Raw genomic sequence first — 22,233 nt, forward strand, 5'->3', positions numbered from 1 at the left:
CCATTTATCAAAACTACTCCCAAGTCCCAACTTAGAAGTCCCAAGATGTTACTCAAGATTTTCATATTTTTACCCCCAAAAGTCTTCCAAAACACATGTTTTGAATCTCAATAGGGAAAATCCAAATACATGTTAAGTCAATGGTCCAGGTATAATATGGAATGAAAAATGTTAAATTGAACCAAGAAAAGTGAAGGAAAGAATGCAAAGGAGAAGAATCAAAGTGACAGCTTTGACACCTCTCAGAATTTTGATCATAACTGATGGTACACTTATCAGATTGAGATGAATTTTATTCCACCCATATCACATTTCTTATGAAGACATCGAAATTCTTTTCATGCATTTTCGTGGTCAAAATAGCAATCACAGAGGCACAAGAAAGCCGTTGCGTCATATCAGGGCATTTGAGCAGTGTCGGGAAAACGGCTATAACTCAATGTAGAAAAATCAAAATCGAATGCCGTTGGTTGCGTTTGAAACTAGATTCAAAGAGCTTTTCAACGGTATAAAATTTAGACTCTAATTCATTTTTTATTAATACCAGAAAATCAAATAATTTGACTGAAAATGCTCTTTGAGTTTCAGTCCATTTTGCAAACTTTCCAAAAAGAAAACAAGGAAGAAATTCATAGTTTTGGTTCAAATTCAACATATAAGTAAAGAGTGATGTGTTAACAAATTTCTTGAACTAGAACTTGCCCAAAATTATTAAGAAATAGTGGAAATCAAGGCTGATATATCTTCCCCTATTTTGGACAGCAAAGGCAGAATTTTTCCACAAGAATTTTCCAAACATTTCTCCATCAAATCTTCCCAATTTTTCCATAACAAATCCATGAATATATCAAACAATATATGGCCAAGATTGTTAGTAAGAAAAACCATGAAAATTTGCACATAAACAACCCTTAATAAAAGATCAAACACTTGGTGGATATAGAAATTTCTTCCATTTTCACCAACAAATCACTAGAAATATAACTCAAATCCTCAAGGGTTTTATCAATCATTAACCCTTGGATATCGAGAAACAACAATCCACAAATTCTTGGCCAAAATTATCAAGATTCAAACATACGAGACTATCCAGTTTTTAGTGCCAAAACTTCCATAAAAATTTCAAATCCACCATGGATCTTCCAAGATTTAACTTAAATCCACTTGAAATGTAAAAGATTTGAGTTGCTCATCCACTTACCTCTCCCAAAGCTTCAACCCTGGCAAGATTGGTCCAAGAAGAAAGCAAGAATCTTCTCCTAAAAGCTCTAACCTTCAAGCTTACTCAAGAATGTAAATGGGTAGTGAAGATCTTGGTTTGAAAGTGAAAATTTTGAATGAAAATCAAGTTTTTCTTTCCTCTCTTTTGCTCTCTAACTCTCGGCCCTCTCTCTCTCTTGTGGTTCAAAATGAAAGAAAGAAATGAAAGGAAAAGAAAGGCAAGAAAGCTCTCTTTTTTTTAGACAAGATTGAAGAGTTGACTTCTTGAATGGTAGTGTTACTAAATAAAATCTTGTGGTATTTTGCTCCAATTATCTTCTTCACCAAATAATCTTAATAATCTTCTTCCTCAATCCCTTTTTCACTAAATGCCCTCAAAGAACTTGCTAAAAGTCACATTCGCGCCACTCGCGCATTTCATATGCAATAGTTCTAAAATTTATGCAGATGCAAAAATCATTTCAAATCAATAATTAATCAAATAAATGAGGTGCAACTAGGTTAAAATAAAGTAAAATAGCAAGAATTTTGGGTCCCCACATCCTCTCCCCCTTAAAAGAATTTCATTCTCGAAATTCATACCTTAGTTCGAAAACTCCCGTTTTCTCTTCTGCATCCCTCTCTTAAGAATTGTAAAACCTATTCCATACTAGATATCACATAAGTCCTGTATCCTTAATCTTTTCACGAGGAGCAAGATGATAATCTTTTCACGCGTTTTTGCAAATTCAATTACCTCATTAATAAGCCAATCATAAGTAATAAAGATTGCCTCAAGAAATTTGTCAATCAATGTATTCCAATCCAAGAACAAACCACGTTATCCTTACCTCAATATCCCAATGGTCCTTAAGTACTCTCAATGAACTTTAATGTCTCGTATATCAAATTCGATAAGATCTTAACAATGCAGTAATTTTGTTCTACTGGGTCTTAACTCTATTAATCTTTCAAAATGGTTAGGAAGAAACCTTAAGTAATTAATAACTTCAAAAAAATCACATCCAGTTCCATACAAATGTATACAAATATCAAAACACTAAAGAATAAACCTTAAATTCAACAATATCTTATCATAGTTCTCTAGTCACTTACTCCGATATATTCAAACCTTGCATTAGATATAATAAACCTCTTGGGTTCATTCCTCTCCACAAAAAGAAAATATAGTTTTATAACAAAAATCAAAATTTTTGAAGTTTTTAAGAGAAGGATACAAAATTTTCAGAATAACACTCGTAAGAATAAATTCTTAAATTCTTGGTTGTTTGCAAAGAAACTCTCTTAGTTAACTCTAAAGGGGAAAGATAAGATGGGGAGAACATAAAATACTTGGTTAAAACCTTTTCTTTTATAAAAAATACGATCTTAATAATTCAAATTTCATGAAAATATCGTACAAGAAAATTACTCAAATAACTTAAACAAGAAAAACAAGATTGAAAATTCTAAATTACTCTTACAAACACATTTATAGCAAATTTAAATATTAGTATCTAAAAGGCGTAGAAAGGTAAAGAAATAAATTATCGAATTGAAAATTTTTGAATTTTTCATCATTTTTTTTGTCAAACTTCACACGTAGTAGATAAACCTAGAATAGGAGGTTTTAAACATAAAGTACTGAGTTTTTTTTTTTAAAGTCAGATATAACAGGTTACATTGTCAAAAGATGGATTAAATTCTTCCCATAAACTATCTAGCTTATATCTAAAACTCGAAGAACCAATTTACATTCCTTTTACTCATGGATCATTGAACCTTAACTACTAATCATAGGACAAAAGTCTTTCACTAACACATAAGTGAAAATTTACAACTCTTAAACCCGGATTATCTTCATGCACATACCATTATGTTCAAGCGTAAATAGAGTATTAAGTCATCATTGCTAACATTCATTCGTCCTATGGACTAAAGTGAATCATCAAGTTACTTCGCAACCCAAACAATGACTAACTCACATCATGATCAGTGATAGGGATAAAATTATGCATTTTATTTGTGGTTATTTGGTCTTAATTTTGGCCGTTTATTATGCAAAGTATTGGATTTCTACTCATAATTGGTATTTGTGTTAATTACGGGCAATAGGTGTTAAAAGTGATAAAAGGCGAATTTCCAGAAGACTATTCATTCCAGGGAGCGCTCACGCTAGAGATCGCAGAGTGAATCCTGAAAGACGGACCGTGACACTTATCCCTAGAAGCTTGCCACTATTTTTGGGAGCTATGTTTTGAAGTTGCGTTGGATTTGGAGACATCTTCAGATAATATTTTGGCAACAAATCATGGAGAAAAATAAGGAAAGATATTTCTAAAAAGATACAACAATGTGATTGGCAAAAAAAAAGGGGAAGCTATTAAATTTTAGGAGGAGTCAAGTTGCTAATCCTTTTTGGTAGTAGAGAATTCCTGAAGCTTGAGAAATATAAGGAACTAGGGGATTGGCAATTCACTACGGAGTGAAGAGAAAAAAAAAGCCGGATCTCGCAAGATGAAGACCTGGGGTCTCGTTTCTTAGACTAGTTGGTTTTTTCCTTTTCTTCCTTTGTAACGTGACTTAGAGGTTGGGCACTTTTCTTTTGATTAATGAACACGAGATTGAAGCTTCGGATTGCATCAAACATGAGGCAAGGCTGAATCTTTTATCTAGTTGAGGAATAAATCAAGGATCGGGGCACCATAACTGTGAGATCATTTTAATTGTTTATTTTTAATTTATATGTTCATGGGTATTTGATTATTCTCTATTTTTCCCTGAGTTATTATTGTTTAGATTTATTGGATAATTAGGCCTATTATTCGAGTGTCTAAATAATTGATAGCCAATTAGGATGTTGGCGCATCGCCTTTAACCATATTGATTAGTGGCAAACGAGACAATTTCACCGCCTCGTAAGTGGTCTATTTTGGATCGTGGGGATAATTAATCTAGCCTAAATAAATCCGCATGTGTGTTCGTTATTTAGAATTGGGTCCTTCTAATTTCTAATGCTGTGGCTACATTAAATCCTGTGAGCATTTTTGGGATTGTCTAGTCACAAGATAGTAGTTTATGAGCGTCTCTTGACTACCATAAAATTAAGGAAAGATTGATGGTTGGACGACCACTATAACCAGTTTATTCGTGAGTATATGAATTGTCCCTTGTATCCATGATCAGTTGTGTGCTTCAGTGCCAAGATTAATTCCTTGACTAGGTTGTTTTAATTAATTGTTATTTGTGTAATTTGGTTCCTGCTATCTTACTCAACTTTGAATTTCAATTTTTATTCCTTTTTAATGAGTTGGTACTATTGCTAAAAATCCCCCCTCATTTTCCTGTGTGATTTGCCTACCAGTTCCTTGAGGAGACGACCTTACTTGCCCTGTTTACAAATTAAATTTGAGATTGTATTGGTTGGCAATTAGGCTGTTATTTTTAACTTTATTTTTGGAGGTTTGACACCCACCAAAATTTGGCGCCGTTGCCGGGGAGCTGGTGTTTTAAGTGACTTATTGCACAGGCTTTAGTTTTTATTTTTATTTTTATTTTTATTTTATTTTATGCCTCGATCTTCTCGTACAGGAGAATTAGAATTTGATCCAGAGATCGAGAAGACTGCAAGAAGGTTGACCAAGGAGGCAAAGTTGTGTAAGCAACAAGATTCAACGTCACCTTCAGAATCTGAGCAAGAGTTTGTTTCCAGTGATTCATCAAGTGAATCTGAAGAAGAAGAAGTGCGTATTCCCCGACTAGCAATGGCAGCCCCAAAGACTTTGAGGGAATTGGCAACTCCTAACATGAACCAACAGCCATTATGCATTACATTTCCTCATACGAAAGAGGCATTTGAGCTTAAATCTGGTCTTATTCACTTGCTTCCTACTTTTCGTGGTATTGCAGGTGAAAACCCACATAAATACTTGAAAAAATTTCATGTGGTGTGCTCCACAATGAAACCTCAAGGAGTCACTGAGGACCACATCAAGTTGAGAACCTTCCCTTTCTCTTTGGCAGATAAGGCTAAAGATTGGCTAATTTACCTGCCATATGGATCCATCACTACGTGGGAAGAATTGAAGAGAAGATTTCTCGAGAAATTTTTCCCTGCATCTAGAGCCGCCAATATAAGGAAAGAAATATGTGGAGTTAGGCAGACGAATGGAAAAATTCTATATGAGTACTGGGAGCGTTTTAAACAACTATGTGCCAGCTGCGCACATCATCAAATCCCTGACCAACTCTTAATACAATATTTCTACAAGGGATTATCACCCATGGATAGGAGCATGTTAGATGCAGCCAGTGGCGGTGCTCTGGTTAACAAGACCACAGACGAAACCACGTTATTGATCTCCACCATGGTTGAAAATTCCCAACAATTTGGAGTGAGAGCTGATGGAGCAATAAGAAGGGTCAATGAAGTGAATCACTCTGACTTAGAGGGTAAACTATCTGAGCTTACCTCTCTGATGCGTCAAATAGCAAGGGGGCAATTACAATCTGTGAAGACTTGTGGTATCTGTGCGGCTCCCGGACACATGACTGACATGTGTCCAACTCTCCAGGAGGATTCACCTGAACAAGTCAACATAGTGGGAGATTTTTCTAGACTACCTCCACGAAGAAATGATCATTTTGCACCCAATTACAACCCAGGGTGGCGAAATCATCCTAACTTTAGCTATACTTCAAAACCCCCTGATTTTCAACAATATTTCCAGCCACGGCCACCAGTGCAACAACCATCCACTTCCAATTCAAACATGTCTCTTGAAGATATGGTGAAGTCACTGGCCCAAAACACGAGTCAATTACAGCAAGAGGCTCAACGATCTCAATAGGAGTCTCACAGATTTCAACAAGAGACTCGTGTTAGCATTAAGAATTTGGAAGCACAAATGTTCCAATTGGCAACTTCCATGAGCAACCTGGAAAATAGCAATAGAAGTAAATTACCATCTCAAGTAATTCCTAATTCCAAGGAGAATGCCAGTGCAATGCAATTAAGGAGTGGCAAGGAGGTACAGTTTCCTAGGCGTGCCCACGCCAGAGAAGAAGAAGAGCCTAGGAAAGTGGAAGAGAAAGACGAGAAACAATCCTCTGAAGTCTCAAAGAAAGTTGACATTCCTCCTCCTTTTCTTGGCAAGTTTACAAAAGCTAAAAAGGAAGAATCTGAGAAAGAGATTTTGGACACCTTAAAAAAAATGGAGATCAATATTCCTTTGTTGGATGCTATTAGGCAATTACCTAAATATGCTAAATTTTTGAAGGGCTTATGCACTAATCGCAATAAGTTGAGTCTAGATGACAAGGTGAAGGTGGAGGAGAATGTCTCAGCGATTTTTCAAAGGAAGTTGCCCCAGAAATGCAAGGATCCAGATATGTTTACTATACCATGCATAATTGGCAATCAAAGAATTGAAAAAATCATGCTTGACTTAGGTGCCTCAATAAATGTCATGCCTCTTTCAATTTTTAAAGTTTTGAATTTAGAACCCCTCAAAGAAACTAGGGTAATCATTCAACTAGCAGATAGGTCTAATGTCTACCCTGAGGGCCTAGTTGAAGATGTTCTAGTAAAGGTCAATGAATTCATTTTTCCTGTGGATTTTTACATTGTTGATATGAATAATGAATACTCTACTAATTCAGCAGTGATTCTTTTGGGTAGACCCTTCATGAGAACAACAAGGACTAAAATAGATGTACATGAAAGGACTTTATCTGTGGAATTTGATGGAGAGAAGGTCACTTTCAATATTTTTGATGCAATGAAGCATCTTGTGGATACTGAGTCTGTAAATTTTGTTGGCATGACTAAAACCATTGTGCAAGAGAATTTTGAACAAAATTTCATGGGGGACAAGTTGGACTTTGTTTTACAACAAGGCAAGACCAATTTGGAAGTGGACGACATGGAGGAAGAGAAAGTCAAAGAAGCTATCATGTCCTTACATTCACTACATCCGCTTCCAGGCAGGTTTGAAAATTCTTTTCTACCATTACCCACTTCTAATGAAAGAATTCTACCTTCTGTTCAACAGGCACCTAATGTGGAATTGAAGGAACTGCCCGAGCATTTGAAATATGCTTACTTGGGAGATAACAAGACTTTGCCTATAATCATTGCCAATGATTTAACTGCGTTGCAAGAAGAGAAACTCTTACGGATCTTACGGGAATTTAAACCAGCAATTGGATGGACGTTAGCAGACATCAAAGGCATCAATCCATCCATTTGCATGCATTACATCCTTTTGGAGTCGGACGCAAAACCCGTGAGAGAGCATCAACGCAAGCTCAATCCCGCAATGAAGGAGGTGGTGATGAAAGAGATTCTCAAACACTTAGAATTAGGAATTATTTTTCCTATTTTTGACAGCCAGTGGGTAAGTCCAGTCCATGTTGTTCCCAAGAAAACTAGAATCACATTGGTGAAAAATGAAAAGAATGAGTTAGTGCCAATGAGATTGCAAAATGGGTGGAGAATGTGCATTGACTTTAGTAAGTTAAATGCCGCAACTAGGAAAGACCACTTTCCACTCCCATTTATTGATGAAATACTTGAGAGGTTGGCAGGTAAGTGTTTCTTTTACTTTTTAGATGGTTACTCTGGATATTATCAAATTATTGTTGCTCAAGAGGACCAACATAAAAACACTTTTACCTGCCATTTTAGAACTTTTGTATATCACTGTATGCCTTTTGGTTTGTGTAATGCTCCTGGAACATTTCAAAAATGCATGATGAGTATTTTCTCTGATATGATTGATACTTGCATTGAAATTTTCATGGATGATTTTACAGTATACGGTGATTCTTTTGATCAGTGCCTAGACCATTTAACAAAGGTTTTGAAAAGATGCATTGAAACAAACTGGGTTCTTAATTATGAAAAATATCATTTCATGGTTAAGAAAGGCATAGTTTTGGGCCATGTTGTTTCATCAAGGGGTATTGAGGTAGATAAAACTAAAATTGATTTGATCACTAGTCTACCTTATCCTACTAATGTCAAGGATATTCGTAGTTTTCTAGGCCATGCAGGTTTTTACAGGCGTTTCATAAAAGATTTTTCAAAAAATTGCTCAACCGTTGTCTCGCCTGCTTCAAAAGGAGGTGCCATTCAACTTTGGAGATGATTGCAAATTGTCCTTTGACACGCTCAAGGGTATGTTGACCATGGTACCAATCATCCAACCCCCAGACTGGAAGCTATCCTTTGAACTCATGTGTGACGCTAGTCAGTATGCCATAGGAGCTATGCTTGGATAGCGGAGTGGGAAGTGTAGTCACGTGATATACTATGCATCAAAAACATTGACACCAGCTCAATGCAACTACACCACCAAGGAGAAGGAGCTTCTAGCCATTGTTTTCACTTTTGAGAAATTTAGATCATATCTATTGGGGTCAAAAGTCACGGTTTACTCTGATCATGCAGCTATAAAGTATCTGTTGTCAAAAAAGGAGTCCAAGTCAAGACTCATTCGTTGGGTGCTCTTGCTGCAAGAATTTGACCGGGAGATCAAGGATCGGAGAGGGGTGGATAATTCAGTAGCTGACCATTTGAGTAGGTTGATAAGAGAAGAGGAAGCAGTTCCCATATCTGAGGTATTTCCTGATGAACATCTTTTCTATCTCAAAGGTAAGGAACTTTGGTAAGCAGATATTGTGAACTTTTTGATCAGTCATAAATTTCCTATTGGCATGAGTAAGAGTACGAGGGATAAGATAGTCCATGATTCTCGATACTATATTTGGGACGAGCCATATCTGGAAAATAGGCTCTGATCAAATTATTCGTAGATGTATATCTGAAAGTGAAATTCCTTCTATCATTGCTCATTGTCATAATTATGCATGTGGTGGCCATTTTGGATCTAAGAGAACTGTTAGAAAAATCCTTGATTGTGGCTTTTATTGGGAAACATTGTTTCGTGATGCTTATGCATTTTGTAAAAGCTGTGAAAAATGTCAAAAATTTGGAAGTTTGTCTCATAGGGATGAAATACCTCAAGTGCCTATGTTATTTTGTGAAGTGTTTGATGTTTGGGGTATGGACTTTATGGGACCTTTTCCTAGCTCTTTTAGATTTTTGTATATTCTGTTAGCAGTTGTCTATGTATCGAAATGGGTAGAAGCAAAGGCTACCCGAACTAATGATTTTCAAATTGTTGTAGGATTTCTCAAATCCCACATTTTTAGTAGGTCCGGGGTGCCGAGAGCCATCATTAGTGATCAAGGTACCCATTTCTACAATCGCATCATTGCAGTTCTCATGAGAAAATATGGAGTGCACCATCGTGTGAGTACAACATATCATCCTCAGACCAATGGGCAAGCTAAAGTCTCCAATCGAGAGATCAAGAGCGTATTGGAGAAAACGGTTAACCCCAACTGTAAGGATTGGAGCTTGCGATTGGATGATGCTTTGTGGGCATATCGAACCGCGTATAAAACGCCCATTGGAATGTCCCCATACAGGTTGGTGTTTGGTAAGATATGTCATTTACCTGTGGCTATTGAGCATCGTGCATTCTGGACAGTCAAGCAATGCAATTTGCATGCGGATAGAGATGGCAAAGAGAGAAAGCTCCAACTCCAGGAGTTGGAGGAAATTCGTCTTGAAACATATGACAATGCACGTTTGTACAAAAAGCGTACCAAGCAGTTTCATGACCGCCTATTGCGTGCGAAACACTTTTCCCCAGGACAAAAGGTACTCTTGTTCAATTCACGGTTGAAATTCAAGCCAGGTAAGTTAAAATCTCGTTGGATTGGACCATATGTGGTAGTCCATGTTTTTCCCAATAGTGTGATTGAAATCCAGAGTTTAGAGACTAATAAGAGTTTTACGGTTAATGGTCATCGTTTAAAACCGTTTGTTGATGTTTTAGACATTGGCACTGTGGAAGAGGTACACTTGATAGATCCTATCTATGCCTAATTGCTCACTGTGGAGTTGTCTAGCCAAAGACGTTAAAGAAAGGCGCTTCTTGGGAGGCAACCCAAGGCCTCCATTTTTTTGTTATAATTCTCTTTCGTTTTTCGTTGATTTTGGGTTGTTTTGTTTCATTGCAAGTGTTTTTTTCGGTGTTGGGCAGGAGACTTGAATTTACAAGGCATGCCCACGCCTTATAAGGGATGCTCTTGAACACCGTAGAAATACTTGGGTAGAAAACTCTGCCTTATAAGGTGTGGTCACGCCTTACAGTAACTCTAGTCGACTCTGAAGACACAGGCTTGGATTGAAGACTTTCGTTTCCATCTGAAGCAACGCCACACCACACCATCGTCGGAGGCTCCACGCTGCCAGTCCTTGACACCTTCTCTACCATGGTGTTTTGCTGCAGTTTTTATTCATTCAGGGAAGTTTTTTTTTGCTCCCTTCACTTGACTTCAACTTTTCGTTCTTACATTGAAGACAATGTAGACTTTAGGTGTGGGGGGAGTAGTCTAGCTTTTCCTTCTTACAGCTTTTCCTCCTTCCCAAAAAAAAAAAAAAACCTTTACCATGCCTTTTGGATTTTTATGGTTAGTCGTGATAAGCAATGGCTAGATTTTCAAATTTAACCATTGTTACGGTTTTAGATGATAATATGTTAACTATGATATGGTAAAATTTTAGGATGTCTCTCTGGTAAATATTTGAGATTTTGTGACTCTTGCAATTTCTTTTGGTTAACTTTTCTAGGCATTGTAAATATTCTTCTGACATTTTTGTGTGAACTGGTTCAACTATTAATCTTAATTCTCCATGTTAAGGAAATGAAGCAGGCTTGCATGGTTTTAATTTTACTTGGGTGTTTATTTGTGAATAATATTCGGCTATACTCCGCTGGTTATCATTGACTAGTACCCGGGGATCTTCACCTAAAGTGTCGATTTTCGCGTCAAAAAGCAGCGATAATTATGAGTATGTGGTCTTTAAGCGGTTAAAGTTGAGTAACCGGGCTCCTTCATTGGAGAGATGTCGGAGTTCGCGTCAAAAGACTTGAATGGTTCAAGACAAAGCGCTTCTTTCAAGAAGGAGAAAAAAAAGGGCAAAAAAACAAAAACAAAACAAAAAAAATGAAAAAAAAAGAGAGTATACGAGCATGAAAGTATGTGAATAATTGTATTGCCTGCGGATCCATGAGTCTTTATGTTGAGATTTTGCTTAATAGTTGGACCAGTTATTAAAAAAAATGTTGGTTGGATATTTTCTATTCTTAGATTAGTTAGTCTGGATTTGAAAGAGTTGTTGGTTTCAAAAGCTAGTTGGAGAGTTATCTCGTAAAATTTGTCATCAGTACTTGACGGTTATCTAAATTATACATTGGCAATAGTTGCTTTGATTAATAGCCATTGTTTTGAATTCAACTGCTGCGAAATGTTTGCTCGCTTGGTTGTGTATTTAAAGTTTGAAATGCTTGAGGACAAGCATTGTCTTGGTATGGGGGAATTTGATAAGGATATAATTATGCATTTTATTTGTGGTTATTTGGTCTTAATTTTGGCAGTTTATTATGCAAAGTATTGGATTTCTGCTCATAATTGGTATTTGTGTTAATTACAGGCAATAGGTGTTAAAAGTGATAAAAAAAAGGCGAATTTCCAGAAGACTATTCATTCCAGGGCGTGCACACGCTAGAGATCGCAGAGTGAATCCCGAAAGACGGACCGTGACACTTATCCCTAGAAGCTTGCCGCTATTTTTGGGAGCTATGTTTTGAAGTTGCGTTGGATTTGGAGACATCTTCAGATAATATTTTGGCAACAAATCATGGAGAAAAATAAGGGAAGATATTTCTAAAAGATACAACAATGTGATTGGCAAAAAAAAAAAAGGGGAAGCTGCTGAATTTTAGGAGGAGTCAAGTTGCTAATCCTTTTTGGTAGTAGAGAATTCCTGAAGCTTGAGGAATATAAGGAACTAGGGGATTGGCAATTCACTACGGAGTGAAGAGAAAAAAAAAAGCCGGATCCCGCAAGATGAAGACCTGGGGTCTCGTTTCTTAGACTAGTTGGTTTTTTCCTTTTCTTCCTTTGTAATGTGACTTAGAGGTTGGGCATTTTGCTTTTGATTAATGAACACGAGATTGAAACTTCGGATTGCATCAAACATGAGGCAAGGCTGAATCTTTTATCTAGTTGAGGAATAAATCAAGGATCGGGGCACCATAACTGTGAGATCATTTTAATTGTTTATTTTTAATTTATATGTTCATGGGTATTTGATTATTCTCTATTTTTCCCTGAGTTATTATTGTTTAGATTTATTGGATAATTAGTGTCACGCCCCATTTTTTAATATGAGAAAAATTAAAGACGAGTTTAGAAAAAATGGCTTTTGATTCAATTTTTTGATTGAAAAATGAATTTTTGATTTAAGAAGAAAATGAAAAACATGGGTCTAAATGGGACTTGAAAATGCGACGATTTGACACAAAATATAGTTTAAAAAGGGTTTTTGAATGAAAAATGGAGTCGCCACTTGGTATAGAGCTAAAGTGTACCAAGTCACCTAAAAATGAATTTTTAAAGAAAAAAGTAGAAAAACCCTTTTTTAAATGACTCCAAGTCTACGAAAATCAGAGAAAAAGATTCGGGAGTCACATTTGAAGAAAGGGAAGGCAAGGAAAAGAATCCAAGGCACCCTTTCAACCTAGTTAAGGCTAGTTGCGCGATTTAGTCAAAAATTTTCTTATTTTAACCTAAAAATTTATCACATTTGGATGTACAATATGAATACAAACCCTAGACCTAAGAGGGTATCGGGGGGTCGAAATTTCTCTTCAAAACTCAATTGATGCCAATTACATTGATTGATGATGCCCAATATGGACTCTTTGAAGAGGTCACGAATAATGTAAAAATATGAGCCTCTAAAAAAAGAAAAGGAAAATAATATACAAATGTACATGACCTACAGAAATGCATCATGTCGGGTATGGGGGACTAATGTTCGTGACTCAATGTTCCCTTTAATAGAGGGAATACGAGCGTGCTAAGATTAGAGAAGCCAAACTCGTCCATATCCCATATTCAAGGGGTTTTTCCTAACCTAATTAAACAAATGATTTAACCTAATTTCTATTTTTTAAATGAAATGCAAGTCTAATGTTATGTTTTCATACAAAGGGGTAAGGAATATATACATAAGGGAAAATACGGAATAAGGGATATAAGTAGAAGGGAATATGGGATAAAGGATGTACATATATAAGAAAGTGTCATGTAACATGGTAAAAACCCCAAAAAGTGAAAACATGCATGAGATGAAATGATTTTATCACACAAACATGATCTAACGCTCGAGGGGCTCCTAAGGGTCTAGTGTTGGACTAGCCCATGTCTACAATTTCTCACTAGCATTGGACTAGTGAGAAAAGTCGGAACAAAGGGCCACAACTAGCGTTGGACTAGTGTGGATTCGAGAAATTAACCACAACTAGCATTGGACTAGTGTGGTGCGTCACACATCGGTTACAATCAAATAAATCATGTAAGACCTAATAAAAGCATGTAAACACATAAATCACATATAGCACATAACACATAAGCATGTTATCTAGATGCAAGACCCTAAGAAAGCGGTAACACATAGCACATAGACATGCAAATCACACATAAGGCAAATAAAGCAAATAAAGCCCTAACTATTACATTCGGGGGAAGCCTACTACAATCTAAGAGGGGAAACGGAATAAAATAAATAAAATAATAACCTAACTATTACAACTTTGGCATTCAAGTGCCTTTCAAATGATCAAAATTGAAAATAAATTTAGAAAACTAAAACAAATAAAGTGGATAAATAAATAAATAAATAAAATGAAAACATTCAAAGGCATGCAATTAAGCACATAAATCACGTAGGGCAAGTAGGGTCAAATAAAGTGAAAAATAAGGAGAAGAGTGTACCTCCTTTGAATTGGTACCCATAATGAGATGCAATCACTTATTTACCCTCCAAAAACAAAGAAAGGGTCAAGGCACCACTTTAATTAACAAATAATCATAAAAGATAAAATAAATCATGAAATGGAATCAATTAAATCATGTAAGCAACCCACATTAAAAGACTTGCTTGCTAACATTAACAAAGTTTTGGGGTCAAAATTAAAGAAAAATAAAGTTTAGGGACCCAATTGAAAGAAGTTGAAAGTTTCTAGGGCCACAGTATAGTTAAGGAGAAATTCAGGGACTGATTTGCAAATCCAGTTACCAGATTCTTAAAAAATAGGCCATTGGGCCATTTTATTTATCTCCCTGGGCCGAGATTATCTTCAGCCCATCAAAGAATCCCGAGAAAACGGATGGGCTGGTCCATCGATTGGTCCAACCAAAACACCTAAGGTTTGTCTCCCAAGCCCAGACCGAAAACCTTAAAAAAAATCAGACTAGCCCATCTTTTATTACTCCAGCCCAACCGAGCCAAATCAGAAATCCAAAAGAAATATACCAAAATCCATTACCAAACCCAACCAAACAAAAATCCAATTTCCCTAAGCCCAACATGATAAAAACAACAAAAATTATTAAGCCACAATTATGATCTAAAAAAAACAAGAATTAATCTAGCTAAAAGACTACTTATGCATATTAAAAGATAACTAAAATCTAAAGGGGAGAAACAAGTTCACTTTTCCAATTTTCGGGTCATATCAGAATAAAGGGGAAACTTGAGAGGTTCAATCACAACAAAATAGAGATCTAATTGGAGGAATCATGAAGGTTTTGGGGTCGAAATTAAAGAAAAGTAAAGTCCAGGGGTCAATTTATGCTTAAATCATGACTTAATTGAACAAGATCTGGAAGTTACGCAGGCTTTAATGTGATTTCACCAAAAGTCAGGGGTCAATTTGTGAATTCATAAACATTTTCCAACCCAGCTCGTCTTCCTCGCAATACTCAGGCTATTTTCTTCTGAAACCGTGACCAGATGTTATTCATAAGCAAAATGCAGGCTAGTCATCTTCTCCAAATGAAATTCAACATCTGACCGCCATCGCAGCTTTCTCACCAAGGGAAAAATATCCAAAAAAATCGTGTTCATGAAAAGGGAAATTAAGAAAACGAAACTCTTCAAACTCTACTTTTTCACGAAATTCAATCATTCAAACAGGCATGGAACTTATTGACCATTTGTTCCTCACCCGCAAACGTAGAGAAACTACCTTCCAATTAGAATTTTCAAACAAGCATTTCATCGAACAGCAAAGGAGCATTAACATTTCACTAGATTGTTTGCTCAATTGAGACTACAACCGGCCCCAAAATTTACAGCATCCCAATCAAATTCTTCACACATAACAGAAAATATCGTCCCACATGAATACACAGACGTCACACAAGGATGAAAGTTTTACTAAAAAAACAGGAAGAAACAATCAGGTCACTGCTCTCATTTTCACCCATCCGCCAGCAAAATTAAAGAGAGGAAAGAAGAAAAGGAACCATACCAAGCTTTTGCGGTGAGGATTTGCAAGTGGTGGTGATGGATTCTGGTGGCAGCAGCGGCACTTCCGACAGCTCTTTCGATGGACCCTCCTCGTTTTCCTCCACCACCGCGGCTTCCTCCCTGAACAGGTTCCCCATCTGGGCCAGTGATATCGACGGCCTTGGTATGGCCATCACCACTTTGCTCCGCCTCAAACCCGACGGCTTCCCTCTTACTTGTCTGCCGTCTCCTTTCCTTATCCTCTGTTTTGCTCAGCCCCCCAAACCTCTCCCCGTTGATTGTTCTTTTCCTTTCTTCCCCAGTTCACCGAAGTCCTCCGTTTCTTTTTGTTTTCTTTTCTTTCGTTGCTTTTGTTGCTGATCGAAACCCTAGCCGCCATAGCTCCCCTCTATTTTCTTCCTCTGTTTTTTCTTTCTCAGCATTCCTCACTCCGCCGCCCCTTTGTTTCTCCTTTTTTTCCCTCCTGACCGAAGCTCTCTGTTTCCTCCTTTCCGTCCTCTCACAATTTCCAGATTTTCCCCCTATTCTCTCAACTCTTTCGGTCTCTTTTTCTTTTGGCTCCCCCGTCCGCCGCCCCTTTCTTTTTCGTTCCTTTCTCCTCTTTTGGTTATCTCCTCTGTTTTCTTCCAAAGCTCTCGATTTCTCCCTCGCGCTTCTCTTCTTTTTCTCCTTTTTTCCCGTGGCTTTTTCTTCTCTCTCTCTTGCTCTCCTTTTTTTCTTGGGCTTGTGGCTGTTTGCATTTTAAAGGCACCCCCAAAAAACTAAACCTAAAATGAAAGGCCAAGATTTCAAACCCCAAAATAGGCTTATGTGTCTTGTTCTTGTCCTTTTGATTTTTTTATTTTTTTCACTGAATTAAATAATAATAAAACAATTCTCTTAACAAACAATAAAAATAAGATAAAATAAACAAAAAACAAAAAACAAAAACATAAAATAAAACAAAAATAAACAAAAATTACCTAAATAAATAAATAAAAGCTAAAATTTTGGTGTCTACAATTAGGCCTATTATTCGAGTGTCTAAATAATTGATAGCCAATTAGGATGTTGGTGCGTCGCCTTTAAGCATCTTGATTAGTGGCAAACGAGACAATTTCACCGTCTCGCAAGCGGTCTAATTTGGATCGTGGGGATAATTAATCTAGCCTAAATAAATTCGCATGTGTGTTTGTCATCTAGAATTGGGTCCTTCTAATTCCTAATGCTGTGGCTACATTAAATCTTGTGAGCGTTTCTGGGGTTGTCTAGTCACAAGAGAGTAGTTTATGAGCGTCTCTTGACTACCATAAAATTTAAGGAAAGATTGATGGTTGGGCGCGTCGCTTGACCACTATAACCAGTTTATTCGTGAGTATATGAATTGTCCCTTGTATCCGTTATCAGTTGTGTGCTTCGGTGCCAAGATTAATTCCTTGACTAGATTGTTTTAATTAATTGTTATTTGTGTAATTTGGTTCCTGCTATCTTACTCAACTTTGAATTTCAGTTTTTATTCCTTTGTAATGAGTTGGTACTATTGCTAAAAATCCCCCCCCATTTTCCTGTGTGATTTGCCTATCAGTTCCCTGAGGAGACGACCCTACTTGCCCTGTTTATAAATTAAATTCGAGATTGTATTGGTTGGCAATTAGGCTGTTATTTTTAACTTTATTTTTAGAGGTTTGACACCCACCAATCAGACACCAATGTATTCAACATATATCTTTAAACCGTACTCCTATACTATTTATATCCTCAACGGCATTCTTCGGTTTCCATTTCTCACACAAGTCTAAGGCAATATAGGTATAAAAGGGTAAGGATCACGTAATCATATATGCACTAGTAAATCATAATCCAAAATACAATTATCAGATTTCATAAGATTGATGCATATGACACAACAGGTACAAGTAAACATATAACAAGTTCAAATATATCAGAAATTAAGCAAGTTTGCAGTACTAGCACAATACACATTCAAGACAAGCATCAAATTTCAAATCAAACCAATATCGATAGAAACCTAACCAGGGATTTACTCGCTTAGGCCATGACAATTTTTATAATTCCAATCTCTTCAATTTGTTCAACCTTAGATCTAGCACTCAGATCCTTCATGTCCTAACCTTCGCCATTACACTTTATCAAATTTTAGCCTCTCCATTTTATCTCTTAGCTGTCTTTCCCTTTAATCACTGCAGTTATGGAACTCCTAGAACTATCTACGAAATCATTAGTACACTCTTGCTCCTCGATCACACAAATTTCAGGCTCTCAGATGCGATCACTCTACATCTTCAAATCTCTCTCAGTTCTTACACCTAAAGATAGGTTTTCTCCTTGAAATAAAAAATTTCATATTCAAATCTCGGATAAACTTTTTGAAAATGTAAGAAGAGCAATTAAAGTAACAAAATCTCATCAAATGCAGGATTAATATTACCAGAGCCCAAGTTCGCAATTCTTCCAAAAACTTAAGGATTTCTTGTTCAAAACATAGCCAAATTCAAGTGTGAGAATATATCAGTGTACAATCAAGAATTGGCAGTGTACAATCAAGAATTTGGTTAGAAAACTTCAACCTCTTTCTCGGGTCCAACATATATAAAAATCCAACAAAACTCATCAATTGCTCACCAATTTCTAGTTTTAAAAAAATCAATTGGAATTCACATACATGTCAAGATTGATATATTATAAAGTACTTGGAGCACATAGGTGTTATTTCTACCATCATTTGAAAATAAAACTATTACATCTTAGTTTTTTTTAAGATTCTAAAGCGGAAATTTTTCAGTAGGTAAATAGGTGGAAAATGCATTTTATTCCTTTAAAAACTCTTTTATTTTGGTTCAAAACTATAATATGTGGAATTAACTAGCAAATCTCGATTTCTTATCTCCTATAACTAATACCAATATTTGCACCGATTCCTTCCATTCCTACAAGTAAAAAAATAATTCGAATCTCATTCAATCTTTCACTGCTAATCTCTCACATAATGTTTCCTTTCGATATAACACCACATAATTCCTCAATTTTGTTTCCACCAATCCCATATAAGAAACTCTCAAGTAACAATTCTCTTTAACCATTAGGATATAGTAGGTTCTCCAGTTCATGTAATATTTAAGTTAATCCCATAGTCTGACATCCTAAACTTTAAACTTATGATACACTACAAAGATCTAAAACCTAAATCTCTGATACTAACTGTGACAGTCCCACCTTCCCTTAGAGCGTACCCTAAAAGTTAGTGGATTGCCTGCCCAACTCTCACCAGGACTACTAAACCAAAATTCACATAAATTACTAAAACACACAATTTAACTTCCATTCATTAACCCAAAACTATATACAATGGAGTCACTAAAGAGTCAACTTAAAATACAAACCAAAGTATTTAAACTTATAAAAATACTTGTGAAGTTTACTAATACAGAGGAGCTTACACAAAACAAAACTAAAACTAGCTCAACTCTTTCTCCAAATGACACTCTCAAAACTTTGTCCCTTGTCAGAAAAACAAAGGGGAAATAGGGTGAGTTTTTGCACAATGAGGGGCTAAAAGGTCGCACAGTCACAAATCACAAAACTAAACTTTTAACCGATTAAATATAAGTATCAAATAATGACATAAATAAATACCACAACTCATACAGAGCATTCAAGTAAAAGGATACAGATGGCTCTCAAGAGCCAATTTCCTCATTGCAATAACTTGTTCCGAACCCGTTGACACTCCGTCAACGTTTAAAGAGACAAAACAATGACTGTTGATCTCCACTTTACATCCATTTTTCGTCCACCAAACATACTCCTTACCGGGTTTGAACACCAAACAGAAATAGTGGTAGTAATACTCGAGTATACCCAAGAAAGAACAAGTATGGTTGATGAGATAACACTCCTTTCAACTTAATCAAGATAGAGGTACTGAGACGGGATAAGAAGTACATCTCACTCGGATTGAGTGTGGTACATCTGCCGCTCATTACTAAGGTTGATGAGATAACTCTCCAATCGACTTAATCAGGATAAAAGTACTGAGATGGGATAAGAGGCACTTCCCATTTGGATTGAGTGTGGTACATGCTACCGCTTAGCACTTACAAGTCAAGCAAAAGTACAAACACAAGTGCAGATCAATCAAATTCTAATGAATACAAGATCATTCAAGAAGGAGAGGATGAGTGCGATAAACTACACTCTCGCTTCATCAAGTTCAGAATTCAACACATAACACGTAGTATCATTCAAATCAAGATATCAAGAAACATGCACTTGACACTCACCATGTAAAGCAAAGCTCAAACATCTACCTCGGGTGCAAATATTGTGTTCACTTCCAAGTCCTAAAACCAAGTAATTAGAGTACAATGAGATTTACTACTCAAAACCACCATTTAATCAAAACTACTCCCAAGTCCCAACATAGAAGTTCTAAGATGTTCCTCAAGATTTCCATATTTTTACGTCCCTAAAAGTCTTCCAAAACACATGTTTTCAAGCTCAATTCAAAGGAAAAATCCAGGTACATGTTAGGTCAATGGTTCAGGTATAATATGGAGTGAAAAATGTTAAATTGAACCAAGAAAAGTGAAGGAAAGAGTGCAAAGGAGAAGAATCAAAGTGACAGCTTTGACACCTCTCGGAATTTTTATCGTAACTGGAGGTACATTTATCGGATTGAAATGAATTTTATGGTGTTTTGGAGCTAAGATATAGATTTACATTTCTTATGAAGATATCGAAATTCAGTTCATGCATTTTCGTGGTCAAAATAGCAATCACAGAGGCACAAGAAAGTCGTCACGTCATATCAAGGCATTTGAGCAGTGTCGGGAAAATGGCTATAACTCAATGTAGAAAAATCAAAATCGAATGTCATTGGATGCGTTTGAAACTAGACTCAAAGGCTTTCCAACAATATAAAATTTAGACTCTAATTCATTTTCAATCAATACCAGAAAATCTGACAAATTGACTGAAAATGCTCTTTGAGTTTCAGTCCATTTTGCAAACTTTCCAACAAGAAAACAAGGAAGAAATTTATAGTTTTGGTTCAGATTCAACATACAAGTAAAGAGTGATGTGTTAACAAGTTTCTTGAACAAGAACTTGCCCAAAATTATTAAGAAAAAGTAAAAATCATCGCTGCAATGTCTTCTCCTGTTTTGGACAGCAAAGGTAGAATTTTCCCACAAGAATTTTTCAAACATTTCTCCATCAAATCTTCCCAATTTTCCCATAACAAATCCATGAACATATCAAACAATATATAGCCAAGATTGTTAGTAAGAAAAATCATGAAAATTTTCACATAAACAACCCTTAACAAAAGATCAAACACTTGGTGGACATAGAGATTTCTTCTATTTTCACAAACATAGCACTAGAAATATAACTCAAATCCTCAAGGGTTTCATCAATCATTAACCCTTGGATATCAAGAAACAACAATCCACAAATTCTTGGCCAAAATGATCAAGATTCAAACATACAAGAGACTATCAAGCTTCTAGTACCAAAACTTCCATAAATCCACCACGGATCTTCCAAGATTTAACCTAAATCCACTTGAAATGTAAAAGATTTGAGTAGCTCATCCACTTACCTCTCCCAAAGCTTCAACCCTAGCAAGATTGGTCCAAGAAGAAAGCAAGAATCTTCTCCTAAAAGCTCTAACCTTCAAGCTTACTCAAGAATGTAAATTGGTGGTGAAGATCTTGGCTTGGAAGTGAAAATTTTGAATGAAAATCAAGCTTTTCTTTCCTCTCTTTTGCTCTCTAACTCTCGGCCCTCTCTCTCTCTCTCTCTCTCTCTCTCTCTCTCTCTCTCTCTCTTGTGGTTCAAAATGAAAGAAAGAAATGAAAGGAAAAGAAAGGCAAGAAAGCTCTTTTTTTTTTAGACAAGATTGAAGAGTTGACTTCTTGAATAGTGGTGCCACTAAATAAAATCTTGTGGTGTTTTGCTTGTGAGGACTCGATTTTTCTATTTTATTTTATTTTACTGGATTAATTAATTATTTAATTCGACTATTTAAAATCCATTTATATGGAAAAACGCCTCTCTTATGTTGTTAAAGCGTTTTGTTAGAAAAGCTATTTTTCGAAAACTTATTTAGTTCATAACAACGAGTACCCATTTTTCAAGACTACATTTGAATTGAGAGCGTATTAATTTTGGAAAAATAAGAATGATCAATAGTAGATTAAGAAAAGTCGTGAGGACTCGTAAAATTTATTTATTTTAAACTCCTGTTACGAGCTTAGTTAAATATTTAAATGCCCATTTATCCCGAATATTATTTTGTAACCTTTTTAGACCCAATTACATGGAACTATAACTTACATGTATTTTTAAAATGACTTGTTATGGAAATCAATTTTTGGAAGCTCGTTAGTGAGAATAGTGAATGCACATTTGGAGACAGTGATCGATTTGAGAATACAATAACCTCGAAAAATTGGAGACTTATACATTAGTCTTAAAATAGGCATTTTTATGTTTAAATACTCAAATATTAGTTAGTAGTACAATCGTTATAAGAATTTCTTGGAAATTTCACTTTATCGCGCACAAATCGG

General features: G+C 36.0%; 3 protein-coding genes across 3 annotated transcripts in view; all 3 read left to right on the forward strand.

Moving 5' to 3' along the window:
* Window positions 1-4,769: 4,769 nt before the first annotated feature.
* Window positions 4,770-6,050, forward strand: LOC113699824 (uncharacterized). The gene has a single exon (XM_027220173.1). The coding sequence runs from the start codon at window positions 4,770-4,772 to the stop codon at window positions 6,048-6,050; it is 1,281 nt and encodes a 426-aa protein (XP_027075974.1).
* A 57-nt stretch (window positions 6,051-6,107) lies between these two features.
* Window positions 6,108-10,159, forward strand: LOC140010666 (uncharacterized). Its single transcript, XM_072057971.1, has 3 exons — window positions 6,108-7,788; window positions 8,540-8,857; window positions 9,327-10,159. The coding sequence occupies exons 1-3, from the start codon at window positions 6,108-6,110 to the stop codon at window positions 10,157-10,159; spliced, it is 2,832 nt and encodes a 943-aa protein (XP_071914072.1).
* A 5,535-nt stretch (window positions 10,160-15,694) lies between these two features.
* The window catches only part of LOC140010667 (zinc finger BED domain-containing protein RICESLEEPER 2-like), a 30,059-nt gene continuing 23,520 nt past the window's right edge, over window positions 15,695-22,233 (forward strand). Inside the window, exon 1 of the mRNA XM_072057972.1 lies at window positions 15,695-15,821. Coding sequence (XP_071914073.1) covers window positions 15,695-15,821 — 127 coding nt within the window. The remainder of the gene's footprint in view (window positions 15,822-22,233) is intronic.

Source organism: Coffea arabica, chromosome 7c (genome assembly GCF_036785885.1).
Source record: "Coffea arabica cultivar ET-39 chromosome 7c, Coffea Arabica ET-39 HiFi, whole genome shotgun sequence".
Lineage (NCBI taxonomy): Eukaryota > Viridiplantae > Streptophyta > Magnoliopsida > Gentianales > Rubiaceae > Coffea > Coffea arabica.